The 21,664-nt window shown below is 39.1% G+C and overlaps 1 protein-coding gene across 1 annotated transcript in view; it reads right to left on the reverse strand.

The window, feature by feature from the left end:
- Positions 1–20,801, reverse strand: part of FBXO11 (F-box protein 11) — an 88,783-nt gene extending 67,982 nt beyond the window's left edge. The window contains exon 1 of the mRNA XM_055327974.1: positions 19,887–20,801. Coding sequence (XP_055183949.1) covers positions 19,887–20,109 — 223 coding nt within the window. The 5' untranslated portion in view covers positions 20,110–20,801. The remainder of the gene's footprint in view (positions 1–19,886) is intronic.
- Positions 20,802–21,664: the final 863 nt, after the last annotated feature.

The following is a 21,664-nucleotide window of genomic DNA, read 5'->3' on the forward strand; positions in this document are numbered from 1 at the left end:
AACAAGTTAGTTTTCTCACATCATCCCTGGACAGCACAAAACATCTTGAGTTCGTAATCTGAGATTTCACATATGTGATCAATATTGCTATTACTTCTATGATCAATTTCACTATCATAGTGTCTAGAGCAGTGATATCCAACAGAATTTTCTGCAATGATGAAAATGTTCTATGCTTTGCAGTCCAATATAGTAGCCATGGTGAAATGAAACTAATATACTGTTACATTCCCTCTATATAACCACTTCACAGTTCATGTGACTGAGGAACAGAATTTTAAATTCTATGAACTCTAATTACTTTAAATATAATCCTATGTGGCAACTGGCTACTGTACTGGACACCTCACGCCTATAGTGCTACTTCTCACCTTGTATTTATCTTTTTATCTGTATGTCTCCCATCCTCTTTTACATCTTTTTTGAAGGATACAATACATGCAATTTTAAAAGCTGAAAAATGACTCTTTCACTATTATATCTTCTTCTAGTGGATCCCATCGTTCTTTTTTTTTTTTTTTAAGCACAGCAGAAAATAATCGGTGGTAATGATAAAATTCCCAGAAACAGCAAAATATTTCAAGATACAGAAAAAGATCACTAGGATTCTATAATATATATTCTAATAATATACCTTAGATTTATAAAAAGGATCTGATGGATTCTTGCAAAGAATGATTTTTTTTAAAAAGCAAAATTTTTCTGCTCATTGGAAGATCTTTAACAAAGAATAAAAGTAATCAAATGCCAAAATCAAATGCTTTTAAGTGGTTAGAAGTGCCCAAAAGAGAATACAAAAAACTAAAATAAGTCCAACTGATCTTGATGGTATACTAAGGGGTAAGCTTTCTTCATTCCTTCATTTTAGTTCTCCTGGCCTGTAAGTCACAGGTTTTATTTCTACTCTTTTCTCAACAGCAAACATGTATTGAGTATTTACACTTTTACTGAATAGTGTTCTATTCCTCTCCATAATGGTATGAGGATTATTGTCATCCCGTTTATAGATAAGAAAATGTAGGCACAGGAAGGTAGAGTACCCTTAATGTTACACAGCTAATAAGGAATAAGCTAGGATTTCATCCAGATAGTCTGGCTGCAGAAATACACAAAAACAACTATTTTTATAAGATGTCTTAGAGTTCTCAGTATCTCTGTACTCACTCCTTATGAAAAAAAGAATTTTAGCACTTTCTCTTTTTAAAGATTTTATTTTTAAGTAATCTCTATACCCAACTTGGGGCTCTAACTCACAACCCTGAGATCAAGAGTCACATGCTCTATCAACTCTGCCAGCCAGGCGCCCTGAATTATAGCACTCTTGACTCAATGTAATCCCCTTTCAACTTTATTGTAATTGTCTAGTATTTTGGTTCTATCTTACAGGTGATGAACTCTTAATTTTTGTGTATATCCTCATTTTGGGCCTCATTCTTGCTGGTAACTGATAGTTTAAATAGGTATAGAATTCAAGTCAAACAGCTATATTACCTCTACATTTTGAGGAAAGAGTATTCTATCTTCTGGAAATTATTTGTTCTAGCAAATACACTGTCAATATAACTGATATTTTGGTGTAGCACTCTGGCTTTTTTCATTATTTTAAAGAACTCTATTTTATTATGTTCTACAATTTCACTATGGGGCATTTAGAAGCATACTTTTTTTGTATTTATCCTGCTAAACAACAACAAATGATGAAGGCTGTTATAAAAAATAAAACACATTTACTGACTATCCAATCAATAAATGACTGCTATTAATATCACAACTACTAAATATAGTTATTAAACCAAAATTCCTTGTGTTTTCCCATGGATATAAAGATAGCTAATTCTACTTAAGTGCTTTCAAAAATATTTTTCTTGTTATGCTTAACATATAAATTACACATCATTTCTACTGTGTATCAGAAATCTATACACTGATATCAGATATCGATTAATATGGAAAGTAGGTTCTGGAGAGTTTTCAGAAACTTCACTGACAAATAGTATTGTAAATAAAAATTTACATTCATACTGAATTGTCATTCAGGATATCAAACAAGATGAATTTACTACAGAAAATATTATCAAATACTTACTGATAATCCTCCACACATTAAGCATAAGTGGATCTTTTTATGCTTACATAAATTTAGTACATAAATGTAAATGATGGTAAGCACCTGAGGCTGAAATATGGGTAGCTATCACAAAAGCATGAGGACTCAAAAACAAGTGATTAAATATTGTAGTAAAGGGATACCTGGGTGGCTCAGTGGTTGAGTGTCTGTCTTTGGCTCAGGGTGTGATCCCGGGGCTCCAGGATGGAGTACCACATCGGGCTTCCTGTGAAGAGCCTGCTTCACCCTCTGCCTATGTCTCTGCCTCTCTGTCTCTCACAAATGAATAAATACAATCTTTAAAAAAAAAAAATACTGAAGTCAAGCAAGCACTGAGTTCAAAAATTCGCAACAATGTAAAAAGAAAATGAGAGGAGCAGCCTCTCTGGTTCATTCAAGAACAATTTGTAGATAAGTCGGCCAAAAGAAGACCCATATAAAAGAAAAATGTGCAGCCAAAGTATAGAAGATTTTGAATCTGGGCTAAAGAATTTAGACTATTCTACAGGTGGTAAAGTTTTAAAGTCAGAAGAGTGCCTAACTCAACTTTAACTTTTTTCTGGAAAAGAAACACCAAGACAAAGTGAACTGCAAGATGAACAGAGTATGATGATGGAGTTAAAATTCTGTCCTGGTAACTCTTCCATGTTCTCTGGCCCATTTCCTCTTACTAAGAATATCCCTTTTTTCCCCTTTTCTTTATCTGTGACATACTCATTCTTCAAGATCTAGTTTAAGCATTCACTTTCTCTGGCAAGTCTTTTTAAACCACTTCAGCTCTCAGACTGGTTTCCCCTCTGTTTTTAAGCATATCATGTATACATTCATTCAATAACATTTAATCTCATACATTAATGGTAGGAGTATTATAAAAAACAAATTTGGCAACATTTATCAAACTTTAAAATGCAAATATCCCTTTAACACAATAACTCACTTTTAAGAAACCAAAGTTATGACAAAAACACGTGAAGATACTTGTACAAAGATATTTACTTCAATACTAAAACAGCAAAAAATATGAACCTGAACATTAATCAAGAGAGGTACATTTAACATAAATCATGGTCCATTCATATAATGAACTATTCTGCAATTGTAAAAAATAAATAATTTTATATTGATACAAAAAATACCCAGGACATATTTAAGTAAAAAAACTAAATTTACAAATTAATGTATTTACTGTGGTTTCTTTTTAATAAAGTATGTGTAATTAAAAACAACCTCAGCAGTAAACATACACAGTTTAGAGTTACCTCTGGGGAATGGTGGATAGGGGAAGAGAAAAGAACTGACTTTCCTTTAAATTTTATATTTCTAAAAAAATTTTTTATATACTTCTATATTCATTAATTCGCTCAATAATCACTGAAAAATTGGCAGGCACTCATGATTTGTATCATTCACTTATCACTTACACATTAAACACTGAACATATTATGAGAGAATATTTATGTTCCTGCTTACTGCACTGAAACATCCTGAAGGCAAGCTTTTACTTTCCCCACAGTAACAACCATAACACTGTACAACTGTTTACAGATTCATGGAAATACATAAAAGTATTTTTAAAAATGTAATGAATAGGTTCATACCAAATTCATGATAGTTGCTGCTTCTGTGAGGGTAGAAGGGAGAAGGGCAAATGGGGTAAAATTCTTTTTAGAGAAGATTCAGCTCAATAAGCAATATTTTGTGTGATTTTTTTCATAAAAACTCATATATTAATCATTTGTATATTAGAGAAAGTGCAAATTTTTTTCCAGTCTATCATTTGCCTTAAAACTTTATTAGCACCCTTCACGGCACAGAACTTTCATTCCATTTATGTAGTCCATTTCTTGATGTTTCCTTAATGACTTTGATTTTTTTGGCACTGCTGAGGAAAAAGTACTTTTTAAAAATTTTTCTATGATTTTCTAAAAATATTGAGCTCTTATTTAGAGGACATTATGCTAAATGAAATAAGTCACTTATAGTATGACAAATACTGTATGATTCCACTTACAGGGGGTATCTAAAATATCAAACTCATAAAAGTAGAGTGTAGAATAGTGGTTTCCAGGGGCTAGGTGGGGAAGAGGAAATGAGGAGTTGCTATTCAATGAGTATTAACATTTCAGTTATGCCAGATGAGTAAGTTCTTCAGATCTGTTGAACATCTTGCCAATAGTTAACAATACTGTATTGCACACTTAAAACTTTGTTAAAAAGGTAGATATCATGCTAAATGTTTTTAGTATAGTAAAAAAAATTTTTAAATTGAAAAAAAAGCTCTTACCTATTTGAAATGTATTTTTTCATATTTTACAAAGTGAAAATTAACTGAATGCTTCTCCAAATGAATAATCAATAGTCTCAATATCATCTATTGAATAATAAATGATTTCCTTATTGATCTCAAATACCACCATTATCATAAATGGGGACTTGAATTCAGAGTGGAAAAGAATTTTGCACTGGGAATCTTTACATGAATCTATCATCAATATGGTTCATCTTATACTGAATAATATAACTGCCTTTTTAAAAACTAGTACAGACTTTAAAAATTAAGTCAATCTGTAAGAAACAAGCTATTAAAAATGACCTGCATATTTTTTTAAGTTACTGAGTACAAGCATTCTAAAAAATTAATTTTTGTTTAGTTCAACTAAGGAATTACAGAAAACTATCAGATCAATAGGCTCAACAAACCACTAAACTTAATAATGAACAGAATGATAATAAAATTCTCAAACAAGAACAGACAACACTACCATCACTGACTGATGGTAGTCAGGAGACCAAGGCTCTAATTCCAACCACCACCTTAAACAAGTAAATAAACCTCAAGAATTGGGATTATGGTTCTATATCTAACATTCTATTTTTAACTAATTTACCATCTCTAAGATAATTAAAATATCTAAGATGATTAAAATATATAATCCTAATAGCTAACACCAAAATAGCAAAGTATATAGTCTTCTTTAGATGTTTACCAAATGTTCTATCAGTGTAAAACTTAATAATTTAAATTCATTTTCAATAAAATAATAATTTTCCCTAGCTATCTTCTGCGTATACGGAAAAATAACTGAACATCCTTCAGAATTACTTTCAACCATGTGAAAGGTTTAGCCATCCTTTAGCTTATCCCTCTCTTGAATATCTCAAATTTTTCTAATAGATATATTTTTCAACCACTTCAACATTTTACAAATCTTATTACTATGAATTGGTATCATGTGTTTACACATGCACAAACACATTTTAGATGATTCATTCAACTGTAGTCCACATTGTTTTCTGCTATACTTAGTTCTGGTTCAACATTTCTAAGCCACTACTCATTTTTTGCTATTTCTACAAAGATGAAGGCACTTTTTTTCTTAAGAGACTATTCAAAGTAATTTTATTTCTATTCTTGGTTTTTTGGGTACTTAACCTCAGTCTATTTTTTTATTATCTATGAATTTAATATGCTCAGTAATCTAAATTAGTAATTATATGAACAAATCTTAGTCCAGAGAAGGAAGCTGAAGGGAAACAGAAACAACCATTTACTTAATGTCTATTTGCAAATGGTAGCACTATTTTTATAACTTGTAGCTTCCATACAATACAATCTCAAAAGATTTCCCCCAACTATAACACCAATAAGACTATTTAATATACTTAATAATATAAAAGCTGTATTTAAATCCACTTATGTTGCTCTCATTCCTTCTTCAGCTACCAAAAGTCACGGTTTTGGGAAAATATTGTAAATTCATCTGTAACCAGCTCTTCATAAAACTATGTTGATTACTATCTAGAATCTACACTTAATGACTGATTTGCCCTAAATCATACAAGTAGCCCCCCCCCCCTTTTTGTAAAGATTTGAGAGAGCAGGCTTGTGAGAGCAGGGGGAAGGCAGAGAAAGGGTGTGGAGGGAGAGGAAAAGGGAGGAAGGGAGGGAGAGGCAGGCAGGCCTCCCACTGAGCGCAGAGCCAGATGTGGGGCTTGATCTCACGACCCAGAGATCAGACCTGAGCTGAAATCAAAATTCTGATGGTTAACTTACTGTGCCACCCTGGCACCCCTAGTGACCTCTACTTCTAAAAAAAACAGTTCACCTCTTTCAATGAAGGTTTTTAAGTGTGTGTGTGTGTGTGTGTGTGTGTGTGTATATGATTTTATTTATTTATTCATGAGAGACACAGAGAAAGAGGCAGAGATACAGGCAGAGGGAGTAGCAGGCTCCTCGCAGGGAGCCCGACATGGGACTCGATCCCAATGCCGGGTCTCCAGGATCACACCCTGGGTTGAAGGCGGCGCTAAACCGCTGAGCCACCCAGGCTGCCCTTAAGTATATTTTCTAATAAGAAAATGTTTTCTCTTGGTTAAAGTTTACAAGAAGTCTAGAAGATGATCAGAAGACTGGTCAAATGTGAGATGAGTTAATTCCAAACTGATTAATTTTAGGCTGCCAAGGCCCAAATTTTTTGAAAGCCTCTGCAGGTTCTTATTTATTCTCAAACACATAAGGTCCCATAATTCAAAACTTCTAAGAATATAGTATCTTAGAAAGGGAAGGTTTCTTCTTTTTTTAACTGATAATGGTGAAACAATTCCCCTTAGCAATCTGTTTCAAATTAATAAATTGACAGTCATCTTATTCTTCCAGGGCTAATTCCAGTTTTATGAGAAGAAAACATCCTTCACATAAAATTATCAAATATACATGAGTCCATACATACCACAAAGGTACAAAATAAATAGCCACCTTTTGTACCCAGTATTAAGTTTTGCTTTTTCTTTCTAATATCCAGTACGTTTGCACACTAGATTTCCATCACTCAGCCAGGCATGTAATTAAAATACTGCTAGCACCTATTTGTATTTATATAATCTACAGTCACAAACTTACCCTAGAAAGACAGTATCAGTGACTCAAAGTCTCAAATAACAAATTTGTTTTTAATTCTGAATTCTGACTTTCTTATCCTCAGTTATCCTCATCTCCTATAAATGATATACGCAATCATTATCCTCAAGCTGCTGTGGATACAAAAATTATAAATGTCCATAAATTAATAAGTACTTAAAACATAGAGCACTGAGAAATGTAAAATTTTAAGATTTTATTCAAGTTTAAAATCACCTATGCAAGGACTATATCAAACCAACTACTCTAAGTTCACATCACAATCACTGCTATTAAAATCTTAAAAAAAAAAAATACAAACCTTCCTTCCAGACTCCATATATAGTATTAAAAAAAAAAAAAAAGAAAAACAGGGGATCCCTGGGTGGCGCAGGGGTTTGGCGCCTGCCTTTGGCCCAGGGCGCGATCCTGGAGACCCGGGATCAAGTCCCACATCGGGCTCCCGGTGCATGGAGCCTGCTTCTCCCTCTGCCTGTGTCTCTGCCTCTCTCTCTCTCTCTGTGACTATCATAAATAAATAAATAAATAAAATTTAGAAAAAAAATTTAAAAATAAAAAAAAAACAAAGAAATGTAGAACAAAAATCACCTCACCTCCACCATTCCAAGACAATACTGCTAACATTTCACCAAAAATGTTCAGACACTTTGCAAAACCAAGAGTGCATATTCCCAATTTCAGAATGTGTGTTCTCAATGCATGTCTATGATTGGTATAGGTCATTTTTCTGGGCCTCTAAAACCAGACTTAACTTTACAACCCTGGATAAGCTCACTATACCCATATCTCTCAGCTTAGTCTTTCACCTTTAAAGATTTCAGCTAAGAGGTTCTCAAATCAAATGACTCAGAAGACAGGTTCCCTCTGAGATGTTGCAGTAGAGACTAAGACAGCATCAGAAAAAAAAATTCATAAAGGGACCCTGAGAGTTACAACTACTTGTATGTTAAGACTACAGATGCTATCAAGAAACTTAAAAGTGTTGTTTTATCTCTGCAATGGAAGATCTTAGATTCTGGCAACATATAATCTAATTTAAACCCGTCTACCTTCAATTTCTGGATATAAGGACAAAACAATTAATCTAATGAAGGAAAACATCATGAAAACAAGATGAATGACCCCAACTCTGCAGGCAATTTCCTTCACTAGGCACATTTCTTTCTTAATCATTTACATAAGCATGCCATACATAACTTAGCTTAAACTTTGGGCAGCAATAACTTTTTTCAAGATTTTATTTATTTGAGAGAGAGACAGACAGCGTGTGTGTACACACAAGCAGGGGGAGCAGCAAAGAGAGGAAGAAGCAAGCTCCTCAATGAGGAAAGAGGCTGACGTAGGGCTCGATCCCAGGACCCTAAGATCATAACCAACTGAGCCACCCGGGCACCATGGGCTGCAACAACATTTTTTTTTTTTTTTAAAGTAGGCTCAACACCCAAAATGGGGCTCGAACTCACAACTCTGAGATCAAGAGCTGGATGCTCTACCAACTGAACCAGTCATGCATCCCCTGCAACAACTTTCTAATTGTGGCACAAAAGTAATTTAATAAATAATTAAAGGGTAGAACATGTATCAGACAGCAGGGAGTCCTAACAAACCTTCATCTTAATTGCAACTCATACAAAATTCTCCAACAGACTCAAGTTGGAAACAGTGGACAGATAAGGTTATACAAACAAAACTCCGGTGTGGTGTATGTATGTGTTCACACATAATATTAAAAATATCTATCAGAAGACAATGAAAACAGTATCAACAAGCTTATTTGCAATTCATTTTAATTTTGAGTGTTATTTAAATTTAGTCTCTAACTCAACTATAAGTTCCACAAAACAAGAACCATGTCTGTATAGTAATATCTAACAAAGTTAGACACCTTGGTGGCTCAGCGGTTGAGTGCCTGCCTTTGGCCCAGGCCATGATCCTGGAGTCCTGGGATCAAACCCCACATCGGGCTGCCTGCAGGAAGCCTGCTTCTCTCTGTGCCTATGTCTCTACCTCTCTCTGTGTGTCTCTCATGAATAATAAAATGTTTTAAAATTAAAAAAAGAAAAGTTCAGACCTCAATGATTTATACTGGTAATTTAAATGATACAGAAAGTTTTAGAGTATCTCATAATTACCTTATTCAAAATCCCCTACTTTAGAAATGGCATTAAGAAACCATTCTAAGAAAAAAAAAAAAAAACCATTTTTTTTGTTGTTGTTTTTTAATTTATTTTTGGTTTAATTAATTTCAAGTTAGTTAACATATGGTGTATAATTAATTTCGGGGTAGAATTTAGTGATTCATCAGATGCATGTAACACCCAGTGCTCATTACATCAAATGCTCTCCTTAATGCCCATCACCCAATTACCCCATTCCCTCACCCACCTTCCCTCCAGCAAGCCTGTTTGTTTCCTACAGTTATAAATTTCTTTAAAAAAAAAAAAAAAGGCACTTTGATGAAAAAGCTCAGGCTCCTTCTCCCCAAACTTAACGGGAACATTTACTCAATATGGCTATGTTGGGGGGGGGCGTGGGGGGGGGGAAGGAAGGAAGGAAGGAAGGAAGGAAGGAAGGAAGGAAGGAAGGAAGGAAGGAAGGAAGGAAGGAGAAAAAAGAAAAGAAGGTAGGTGGCAGTCTCCTCCACACTGCTTATGGACAAGAAAGAACTGTTAGCACTAACACTGAACTGGGAAGTGCTGAAAGAGCAGACACCAAATACTAAGATCTTAGTCTTTTTAGTATCCTAGGCTACCATATCATCAGTTTCAAGCAAATGGTTCCTTGAAAACAAAGGTCCATCTCAGTCACTGACAGCCTGTCATTCTCAGGATATTTGTATGGTGGGGAGTAAAGCTTATAAAGCCACTAACTAGCACTTCAGCACAAGCTTTCAGTTGAGGAAGAACTTCTCAATGTCGCTGGCAGGGGCCCTTTTACACCTTCTTTTTCTGTCAGGAACTGCTAGATCTGGCCAAGGACTAGAAAAATAACCTAAGAACAAAATGTACCCTAATTTTTCTTTTTTTTTTTTTACCCTAATTTTTCTATGAAAGTTTTATACTTTTCTTTTAAAAAAAAAGATTTTATTTATTCATGAGAGACAGAGAGAGAGAGAGAGAGAGGCAGAGACACTGGCAGAGGGAGAAGCAGGCTCCATGCAGGGAGCCTGATGTGGGACTCGATCCCAGGACTCCAGGATCACACCCTGGGTCAAAGTCAGGCGCTAAACTGCTGCGCCACCCAGGGATCCCAAGTTTTATACTTTTATGTTTATATTTATAACTAAGATATGCAGAAAAAAAAAATGAAACAACCAAATAAAAGCAAAATATTTTCAAAGGAGTTAAAAGGATAAGCTTAAAATAGTAAGAAACAGTATTCCAAACTGAAATAGAGAAAACAAAATTATTTATGGCAAGAGCAGAAAGAAATAATTTGTGGAATGAAAGCTTAGCATCACATAGTAAAGTCCACAGCATTTTTGAAAATTCCTAAAATTAAAAAAAGATTCCCCTCCTCCTCAAAATAACCCAACTTACAACCTTTGGGGAAAATTACAGTATATAAAGTTGATGTGTAAACTTCCTAACACTGGACTGTTAAAGGATGCTACAACAGTCATCCCAAAACACGAAAAACATTAATATCTGAAATAAAATCAATTGTTTTAGCAACATTATGAGAGACCATATTCATATCTTTCCTAAAGCTATTTTACCTTCAGTGTAAATGTAAGCTCTGCCTCTGGGAAAAGATAACTAACAGTATAATGTTGAGGTATACAACTTATCAGGAATGTGTACATGTGTTCACCAAGATATACATAAAATGCTCATAGCAGCACTCTTCCTGACAGCCAAAGATGAAAACTCTATGTCTATTAATCGTACAATGAATAAATTGTAGTATATTCACACAATGTATATTATACAGCAACAAGGATGAACAAATTATTGCTATAAGAAACAACATGGATGAAACAAACAAATAATGATTGAAAGAAGTCAGACACATAGGAATACATACTGGGTGATTACATTTATATAAAGTTCAACAGACAAAACTAACTAATCCAAGCAGTTAGAAAGATAGGGTTGTACATAATGACTGGGAAGGCCTGGGGGTGGGTGGGGCATGGTGGGGGAGGAAGGCTGGAATGCGATGAATACCACTTCTGGGATGCTGGTAGTGTTTATTTCTAGGTATTACTGGCTACTCAGATGTGTTTACTCTGTGTAAAGTCATCAAGCTATACACCAATGATTTGTGGACTTGTATACTTTAAAATCTTAGCTTAAAAAACCTAATAAAATTATTTTCACAATTTATATATGGTTATATATATGTACATATACTTATATGTAGACTTTTTAAAAAGATTTTATGTATTTATTCATGAGAGACACACAGACACACACACACACACACACAGAGGGGGGGGGCAGAGACACAGGCAGAGGGAGAAGCAGGCTCCATGCCAGTAGCCTGACGCGGGACTCGATCCTGGGACTCCAGGATCGTGCCCTGGGCCAAAGGCAGGTGCCAAACCGCTGAAACCACCCAGGGATCCCCTATATAGATTGTTCCTAATTCAAATGACCACTGCTAATTTAATTTAAATGACCCATACATACTGCCACTCCTACACCCTCTAATTCTTTTTCTTCTCTCCATCCCCCTCCCAAAATTAGTCTCTTAAGAAAAATTTTAGGGTCAGAAGTAGATTAGGAAAAACAATAAATGTGTAAGGTAAGCAATTCTTGCAAGACTCTTCTACCCTCTTCCTCCCCTACATGGTTATTTTGTCTCTGAGGAAGCATTCCTAGCCAAAAGGTCTTTGTTCAAATCACTTATTTTCTATCTCTTTTACTGGGTCTAAAATACCAAAATTTGACTAAGTGATCAGTTTCTTAAAAATGCAAACATACTTCAACTAGTTGTGTGTTTTGTTACACACAAATTAGTTCTGTGGCTACTTTTAACATAGAAAAATGAAGGATTCCATAATTTCTTTTACCATGCAGTCACTTTGCCAATAACACTCAATTTCAAAACAGAAGGTCTTCACCCACTCCATTTCTTTCAAACACTTCTTCTTTGATCCTTTATCTCTGTCATGATACACAAACCTGGAAGGATTTCTACTTTCCAACTGTTAAATTCTACATTACTTCTAATTTCCTTAGAGAGCCTGTTTTTTTTCCCCCAAGCATGTATGATTATGTGGGAAGAAACAAACACTAGTGACATATATATACCAACCCTGGCCAACTCAAAATATAACAGGTGAATAAAAAAAGCTGTATGTTCTTCCTCTTCCCCACTTGCTTCCTCCTAAGTGACAGATTCTCATAAAGCCACGTGGTCTTATACATACTATGTTAGACACTGTGGATGTAAGATACAAAATCAATACTTGAGTGTAAAAAAGAATTCTTATAACTACACTTAAGTCAAGAAATAATGCAAACCAGCAAAGGCTAAAACTGATTTAAGTCCGTTATCAATACATGGTACTAAAGAAATCAATACCAAAGACTGAACCCCTATACTAGCCAGTTAATTCCACTTTGAGGAAAAACTTTCAATAGTAAAAGAATTTGACACAACCTAACTCAACCATTTGGAAAATGAATTTGTTGCACACTAGAAGAAAACAGTGAAGCTAAGATTTTCACTGTTACCAAAAAAATAATTTTTTAAAAGATTTTATTTATTCATTTGAGAGCGAGCGAGGGAGAGTGAGCGAGCAGGTACACACAAGCACAACCAGCAGGAGAGGGAGAGGGAGAAGCAGACTCCATGCTGAGCTGGGAACCTGACATGGGGCTCAATCCCAGGACCCCAATATCATGACCCAAGGCAAAGGCAGACCCATAACTATCTGAGCCACCCATGTGCCCCCCAGAAAAATAATTGTAAAGCACAGGTTATTACTCCATTTCTGTACTCAATTTCAAAGCTTTCAGAAAACAGAAAAGTAGGTTCTCTTCATAAGAAAGATGAATGGTACCTCTTCTCTCATGAGATGCAGAAGTATTCCATAATGTTTTTTTTTTTTTTTTTTTTAGTTAAGATTTTATTTATTCAGAGAGAAAGAGGCAGAGACACAGGCAGAGGGAGAAGCAGGCTCCATGCAGGGGCCTGATGCGGGACTCAATCCTGGCACCCCAGGATCATGACCTAAGCCGAAGGCATAAATTCAACCACTGAGGCACCCAGGCATCACTCCATAATATTTTTAAAGTTTTAGCCACCAGTTGAGAGATCAGTATTTAATCATTTTTTCTCCTTTTTGAACATGGTCACACAATTTTCCATTCATTAGACAGGCTAAACATTTAACAACTGGATCATTAGAAATTGGGGAGAGTAAGCAACTAACATACAAAATTTACATTTGTTTTAATATACTATCTTATCTGGGATTTTAAAAAAAATGAACAAAAAACCCCACAATTAATGTATTCATTTTCAAAGTAAATATTTCTGAGATCTCTTTAAATTATGTAAGGGAAGTTAGTTGGTTTCATTTCTCTATTTCCTAAGGATTAAGTTTATACACATTTCTTATATTAACCTAACATCTATTTTAAAAAAACTCAGGCTGTATATCTAAAGACATCAAGCTATGGTATCAAAAGGATATTTAGTTCACAAACCTGTCAAAATTACCATTGAAGTGTAATTTATTTCACATTTTTCCTTCCTGAAATAGTCTAGTCTATAACCATGAGCTAAAATGACTTAACACCTTTTATTCATAACTTACGAGTTATTCAAGGGAAATCTACCCCTCTTTGTACAATGAGTGCTTAGTGATCTCAACAAGCTGGAAAAACATGCTGGCCAATCAGTGCAATCTCTTCTGGAGACAAATCTACATTAGAGGTAAAATTATGATCAGAAGGTTACTTAGGAAATGTGAAAGCAGATGTTTAACAATCAATGGCATCAGACTACTGTCCCAGCCTTCAATAAAATAGAGGGGATAAGATAGGGGACAGATGTGCTTCAAGAGCTAGGTTATTCCCTCCTCAAATGGGATGGAGATACTCTGCCAAATGCATTTTGTTATCTCTTGTTTATGGGAAGACTCAGCGATATAAATCAATTTTGAAATTCTTCTCTGTTTGCTATGAATATTCACTGCTGATTAATGTCCATCTTACAGAACTGTTAAGAGGGTTAAACGAGATAGTATATAAGCAAGTGTCTGGCATAGACTCTAGTACATAAGAGAAACAGAGACCTATGTTTATTATATTATTCCAAATACTTATTTTTTGTTTCCTCATTCCTACCCTTTAAAGAGTATTTCAATTCGTTAGGTATAAAATTAATGACTTATAAATCAATCTTTCTAAGGCCATATGAAGTTACCTACATTGCATTTTTATTTTGTTTTTTAAAGATTTTATTTATTTATTCATGAGAGACAGAAAGAGGCAGAGACATAGGCAGAGGGAGAAGCAGGCTCCCTGCGGGGAGCCCAAAGCAGGACTCAATCTCAGAACCCCGGAGATCATGCCCTAAGCCACGCAGGTGCCCCCTAGATTGCATTTTGGGGTATGCTGGAAACTAACGAAACTCATAAATATTTTATCTCTCAGGTTTAGTTTTATATACAACTGATTGCATTCCTTATTATTTTTAAAAACTGCCATTCACAAGTGCTAGATACTTAAATCTCTCAGCAAGAATTATTCCATAAGTATTATCATCATCCTCATTTTAAAGATAATGAAGTAAGACTCCAAGAGTTTATACTGCTTGCCCCATGTCAAAAAGCCTGTTGATGGTGTAGCAAGGATTAGAACCCCCATTTAAGTATCCGTATCCCTGAGCTCTATCATACTGTTCAACTGTTTCAACTCTCTATTTTGCTTTATAATTGTATTTTCAAAGGGTAATAACTGCAATTTGGGGGTACCCTGTTAGCAACCTCACATACACTGGAATTCTCTGGAAGTTGAGAGCGCAATGCAAAGGGCTGATTAAACTGGTAGTCTAAAACAAAATAACCCTTCAGAGACCAGTGGGACAAGATAGACACAAAATAAAAGTAACTTATTAGCTGGGAATAAACTGGGGGACAATAAGAAACCTCAAGCTGAAATAACTTACTATTACAGATTGTTTAGCTTCAAAATTAAGACAGAGGGCGTGAGGGGGGCAGAGGGGACCCGAGAAAATACTAGCCTTGAATTCTGCCAAACAGAAGTCCAGGGGTCTTAACAGGTCAGGATCTACTGGTGATTCTTGCCTTACCTGGTAGGTCTCCAAGCTGGATGGCCTGTCCTTGGGTTTGCCAGAACTTCCAGTAAAGAAAGAGAAAAGCAGTATAGTGACAACCCATAGGGCCTCATCAGCACAAAGTTAACACTGGCATCGTCACTATCTCATTTCTATCCCTTAAATAATCTGTAAGCTTTGAAAAAACAGGCTATCCTCCACCCCATCCCATACACACACACACACACACACACACACACACACACACACAAACTGGGTGGCATCTCTCCTTTCATGGATATAAATATTTTGAAGGTTTAGCTACCAGAATGGAGAGTAGTGTCCCACAGTACTTAATTCCTAAAACAGGAAAAATCATGTCCCTTGTCCAGAACTCTTCTATCAAAAAAGGTTGCAGAAGTTCCTTATTCTTGTATTCTCTAAGTTCCTTATTCTGAAGAACCTGAAGGTAAAGTATCATGAGCTAGAATAAGCCCACAGAAAGTATGATTAGCATGCATGACTAGAACACTAAAGAGTTTCCAGGCTGCTACATATTATAAATATGTAGCTCCATCAGGAATATTTCATGTCCTACTATATGTATTCAATTACTTCAACAAGTTTAGTTAAAACAAAATCCTGTAATTCCAGGATCATAGGTGAGATTTTTATCCCACAAATACGAAATTTAAAAGACTGATGATTTTTTCAGTCTATATGATTATTTCAGACTAGAAATTAATAGCAATACCTATTAATATATTGTATCCATTATATATTTTTAAAAATATTTTATTTATTTATTCATGAGAGACACAGAGAGAAAGAGAGGCAGAGACACAGGCAGAGGGAGAAGCAGGCTCCATGCAGGGAGCCTGACGTGGGACTCGATCCCAGGTCTCCAGGATCATGCCCTGGGTTGAAGGCGGCGCTAAACCGCTGAGCCCCTGGGACTGCCCTGTATTCATTATATTTAACTATAAATGATTACACAGTTAAAATTTCAGCACTTCAAAAGAATCTTATGAATTTTCCAACCAGAAAAAGATTACATTTTCAAAAACTTTCACATCAAGATTTTCAGTTGTCAAATTTCATCTTTTATTAAAACATAATAAATGAGAAACTAATAATAGTGATTGATTCCAGTAGAATTTGGTATGTGAGGCAGTGTAGACAAGAAACTCCAGAATTTTTAATTATGTGCACTTATTACCTATTCAAAGTAATCGATTTTAACTACAAGCTAAAAGTGCTCAGCATACATAGCACTTCTGCAGGCTCCTAAGCTCTCCTACTTCTTCTAGAAAAAGACTACCAAAGAGATATTAAGATATATTTAACAGAACAAGTTGCAAAAGCTAAATCCTTTTAGGATTTTTAAAAGTAAAAATAAAAAATCTAACCCCATACTACTTTCAGATTCATTGAACCTGAAATATATTATCAAAACAAAATAACACAAATTATTTTGTGGAACACAAATTATTTGTGGAACACAAATGTTCCACTTATATATGTGGAACACAAATTATTTTCTAGTAGTTTAAAGGGATATGTGAAATCCTAAACTCTGGAACTTACACTAAAAGACCAAAACACATAATGATTAGTATTGCATCTTAAGACAGTAGGCCATTTCAGATAACATGAGTGAAGACAGCATTCTTTGAAACACCCAAGGCAATTATTTCCCTATGTGGGTCATAAGTTATTCTCCCCCATGGAAGGCTCTGAAAAGTCTTCGTAAGAATTCACTCTTTAAGACTGTTTCTCTCTACTTCAAATATTGGCCATTACATACGCAAGTGTGTGTGTGTGTGTGTTTAAGGACATATCAAGGAAGTTTTTAGATCAATTACTTTGTGGGTGAATAAGCAACTAAAAATCAGCTGACAAAATTTTTGCTTGAAAAATCTTGTAACTATTCTATTACCACTATAAAGGCAAAAGTCCATCCTTTATATGAAATATAAGACTGAATTAACTTGTCTTAAAAAAATTGAGACTTCAATTCCTGACCAGGAAAGCTGTCTGATCCACTATTATGTAACTCTATCCAAACTCTAATGCAAGTGTTACATATCCATTAAGAGTTAGTTTAAAAAAAAAAAAAGTAAAACACACGTGTGAGCTGTAGTTCCTTAATTACCTTGTCAAAGTTATGAAACCCAGCATATTCTTAAACAACAAAACCTCTCCCACCCAAATGAGAAATAGTGACATTCTGTATGCTCCATAAAACTTTTAAAATAAAGAGTTTTCCTTTTGGCTAACTTCTGATCATTATGTAAACTGTACCTTTTTAAAAAAGTAATCAAATTGCCAATTTTTGAAGAATTACATATTTTACATGAAGCTGGCAAAAAGTTTATTAGTCTTTTAATTTATCTTAATGTTTATTTTAAAGCCATTTATTTGCCCTCTAAAAGACCCACAGCATTTCCCTGAAGGCTAATCAGTAAGTTCTTTTCCCCTCTGTGCCAACATAGAATCTCCAGAACAGTTTCTCCCAGCTGCAGCAAAGGAGCGATTCTACATTGCATCTGATTTACTAGCTGGTTAGGTACATATTGAAATCTTGATTTCATGAACATCTTTGTCAGTCAGCTTATACACATGAATGAAAAGAAAACTGACACTCTGCCATGCCAATGCCAACAACCAAGTCAATTTACTTCAAAAGGAAACAGACTTTAGTAACTGATAATTCACACAAATGAAGAAAAGCACCCAAGATAAAAGCACTTCAACTAAGTTTGAAATCACACACATTGTGAAAAGAAGATTCAGAATAAATATTTTAAAATACACAATGAGACTAAATTAAGTTTGGCCAAACAGATTTGACTCAGCCCTAATGGTCTGAACAAATCAGTACATCTTGAAAACGCTTACTTTACTTCTAGCAAACGAATCCTTACTACGCTAGGATTTCAATCTAGTGTCACTGTTTTCTCAAAAAATTTTGATACAACATAGAGTGGAAGTAGTCTTAAGTGTTACTTGAATGGAACACAGGAAAACCCTGATATGCAAATGTGAAAGGAAATGATGAAACTAAATATTTTCAATTTATTTAAAAAAAAAAGGTAAATGTATCAAAGAATCATTAAAACACAATTGCCAATAATGTTACACAAGACTTCTAACTGGCTTGAAACATCACATTCTTTCCAGCAACATATAGCAAAGGACTCAAGGACTATCGGTAACAGTGACTAGTGAAAACCCTTTGAACTATTTTTCAGATTATCATCTCTCTCTTTCATTTTTTATCAAGTACAACACTGAAACAGTTTTTAAGGAAAGAATGTATGATTTTTAAAAGGCATTTAATCTCAATCCCCTTGATCAAAGGAGGTGTGACAACCAACGCATGTAAAATTAACCTTAATCCGCCAACGAAAACACGCAAAATGTCTCCTAACAATTCCCCTCCTCCTTAAAACAACAACCGTACACATAAATATGGTACTGACCTCCACCCCCGCGGAGCGCAGCTAATTAATAAAGAGAATAGTTACGTCTGGAGACCGAGGTGCAACACTCTACCTCATAAACCTCCCCCAAATAACCACATCGTCAAAGTAGAACTGAACATTATTTTTGCTAAACCAAGAATCCAACCCCCCGGAGCCTCAGCCCTTCAGACAATGGTGGTTACCAGACAGAGCTGCACAGTTGGGTCCAAATGACACATTTCGCTAGGCCTTGGACACAGCACACACTCACTCTCTCCCCAGGGGCCAGTTCCTAGCAAGGGGCGTTCAGACCCCAGGGGGAGACGGAGGGGCTGGCGCAGCGGCGCAGGGGTTCGCTGCGGGAGGACGGGCGAGAGGGGTGGTCGGGAGGGCGGAAGGGTAACTGCACTGCACGCGAGGGAGGGGGCTGGAAATGGCCGATGGGTTCTATATTTATTTATTTAAAGGTCTCGATTTAACGGGTCCCTTCCCAGGGGTTCTGCAACTAAAGCCAAACTGCGCAGCAAACATTGTGGGGTTGGGAGAGCGGAGTCGCGGCTCCCCCTACCCCGTGACCAGGGAGGGGGGTGGGGGAAACAAGTTCCCCGGCCAACACCACAGACCACTCGGATTCCCCCCCTTCCCCCTCCTCCACAGGAAGGGGGAGGCTAAACAGAGAAAAGGGGGAAAAACAAGTTCCCCAGCCAGCCCCACCGCCCGATCACTCCCAGTTGTCCCCCCCCCCCCACACACACACCTTCTGTTATGAAGGGGGAGGCAAACCGTGGAAGGCAGCAGAAAAGGGGGAAATCCCACCCTCTGCCTCCCCCGCCCCAGCCACCGACAGACTCCTGCGGGGTCCGTGAGCCAGGCGAGAAGCCAAGGGATGGGTGGGGGTAGAGGGTGCCGAGCCCCCGCAACCAAACAAAGCGCGGCCTGAGCGAGAGCCCGGGCGGGTGGGGAAGCCGCGGCTTTTCCTGCCGGCCGGGGCCGGGGCCGGGGCCGGGGCCCGGGCCGGGCTGACACTGCGGCACCGGGGGACCCGCCTCCGCTCGGCCGCCGTCTCCCACCCCCGGGGGGCGCACAGGCCTCCCTCCCCGCGGGGCCCGGCCGGCCGGCGCCCGAGCCGGCGGGCGGCGGGGAGTGAGCGCGGCCTTACCCCGCTCGCCGGCGTTGTTCCGCTCCTGAGGCAGCGGCGGAGGCGGCGGTGGCGGCGGCGGAGGCTGCTGCTGCTGCTGCTGCGGCGGCGGCGGAGGCTGCTGCGGCTGCTGCTGAGGCGGCTGCGGCGGCGGCTGCTGCGGGGGCTGCTGCTGCTGTTGCTGCACCGGGCGCGGCCGCGACACTCGCCTGGGTCTCCGGTTGGCGGCTCGGACGGAGTTCATTTGCCGGGCTGAGGTGGCGGCGTTGGCGGAGGGACACACACACACACACACACGCACACGCACACGCACGGCGAGCTCCCGGGCCGGAGAAGGGGGTGGGGAGGGGAGGAAGGAAAGGGGGCGAGGGGAAGGGGAGATGGGAAGGGCGGAGGGGCGAGCGAGACCCCGAGCGGAGAGAAAGGCCCGCGGAGACAGACCGAGACCGAGCGCGGCCGGCCGGGCGGGCCTGACGCACGGGGAAGGCCGAGGCCGCCGGGCGGGGCGGCCGCGAGGGACGCAGGCAGGAGACGGGCAGAGCGAGGGGAAGAAAGAAAGGGCGTCCGCCCGCCTGGGGATCCCGAGGCGAAGCGCGGCGTCGGCGGGTGAGGAGACAGACTCCGGGCCCGCCGACTCCCGAGCGGCGTCTCCGGCGGCGGGGGGAGTGGGCGGGCGGGCGGGCGAGGAAGGGAGAAGGAGGAGAAGAGAGGGAGAGAAGGGAGGGAGGGAGCGGGGGGCGCCCGGCTCTCTCTTTTTTTTTTTTCCTCTTCCTCCCCCCACACCCCCTGAAAGAGATTTCTGTGAGGAATTTTTCTCTCTTTCTTCGGCCTCTTCTCTCTCCTCCCCCCCTTCTCTCCTCGGCGAAGGGGAAATGAGTGTGAAGGGAGGAGATAGAGGGAAAAAGAGGCGTCGTCGTTCCTCCTCCTTAAAGGAACCTTTCCTCCTCCTCCTCCTCCTCCTCCTCCTCCTCCTCCTCCTCCTCAACCCCGTCGCCGCTGCTTCTGCTGCTGCTCCGTGGCAGGAGGAGCCATTGACACCGCCGGAGCCTCCACTCGCCCAGTGGGTCCCTCCCCGCCGCGGGGCTGGCCGGGGGCGCGGGGGAGGGCCGCGGGGCGGCGGGGGGAGGGGCGAGGGGGCGGGGCCGCGGAGGGGCGGGGATTCCAGCCAGGCAGCCAATGGGGGGCGCCCGTACAGCCACCGGCCAATGGGGCTCCCGCTCTTATGGCGAAGGCCCTTCCTTCAACGCCCTGTTTCCTCTCTCGGGTTTCCTCCCTCCCTCGCCGAGGAGGGGGAAGGAGGGAAGAGGGAGTGTGGTGGGGCGGGTGATAATGGGGAGGTATCAGGGCATATAATAGAGCGGGGGGTGGGCGCCGCGAGCGCTAGCGCGTAGCGACGGTTCTCGGAGAGGAGGTGCTCGAAGGGAAGGGCGGGGGCTGCTGATGTAATGGGGAGAAGTGATTAATCCTTCGGTTCGCCTTTTCGGTTCTCCCCCCTCCGCCCCACCGCCACCTTCACCCGATTTTTTAAGCAGGAGAGAGAGAGAGAGAGAGAGAGAGAGAGAGAGAGAGAGAGAGAGAGAGAGAGAAAGTGGAGCCAGGGAGCCGATCCTGGGTAACTCGGCGTTTTCGGCAGTGGGTAGGTTCAAGGCGTGAGCTGTAGGGAGCGCTAGAGCGTCCGTTGCCCTTTAGCCCAGCTGAGGGTATCTGCAAGCCCCCGAGCTCCGGTTCCCCGAGCTTTCAGCTCGAAACCCGAGTTGGGAGTTACTTTCCTGATCGCAGTCTGACAAGAGTCGCCCGAG

This window comes from Nyctereutes procyonoides, unplaced genomic scaffold (assembly GCF_905146905.1).
Source record: "Nyctereutes procyonoides isolate TBG_1078 unplaced genomic scaffold, NYPRO_anot_genome, whole genome shotgun sequence".
In the NCBI taxonomy this organism is placed as follows: domain Eukaryota; kingdom Metazoa; phylum Chordata; class Mammalia; order Carnivora; family Canidae; genus Nyctereutes; species Nyctereutes procyonoides.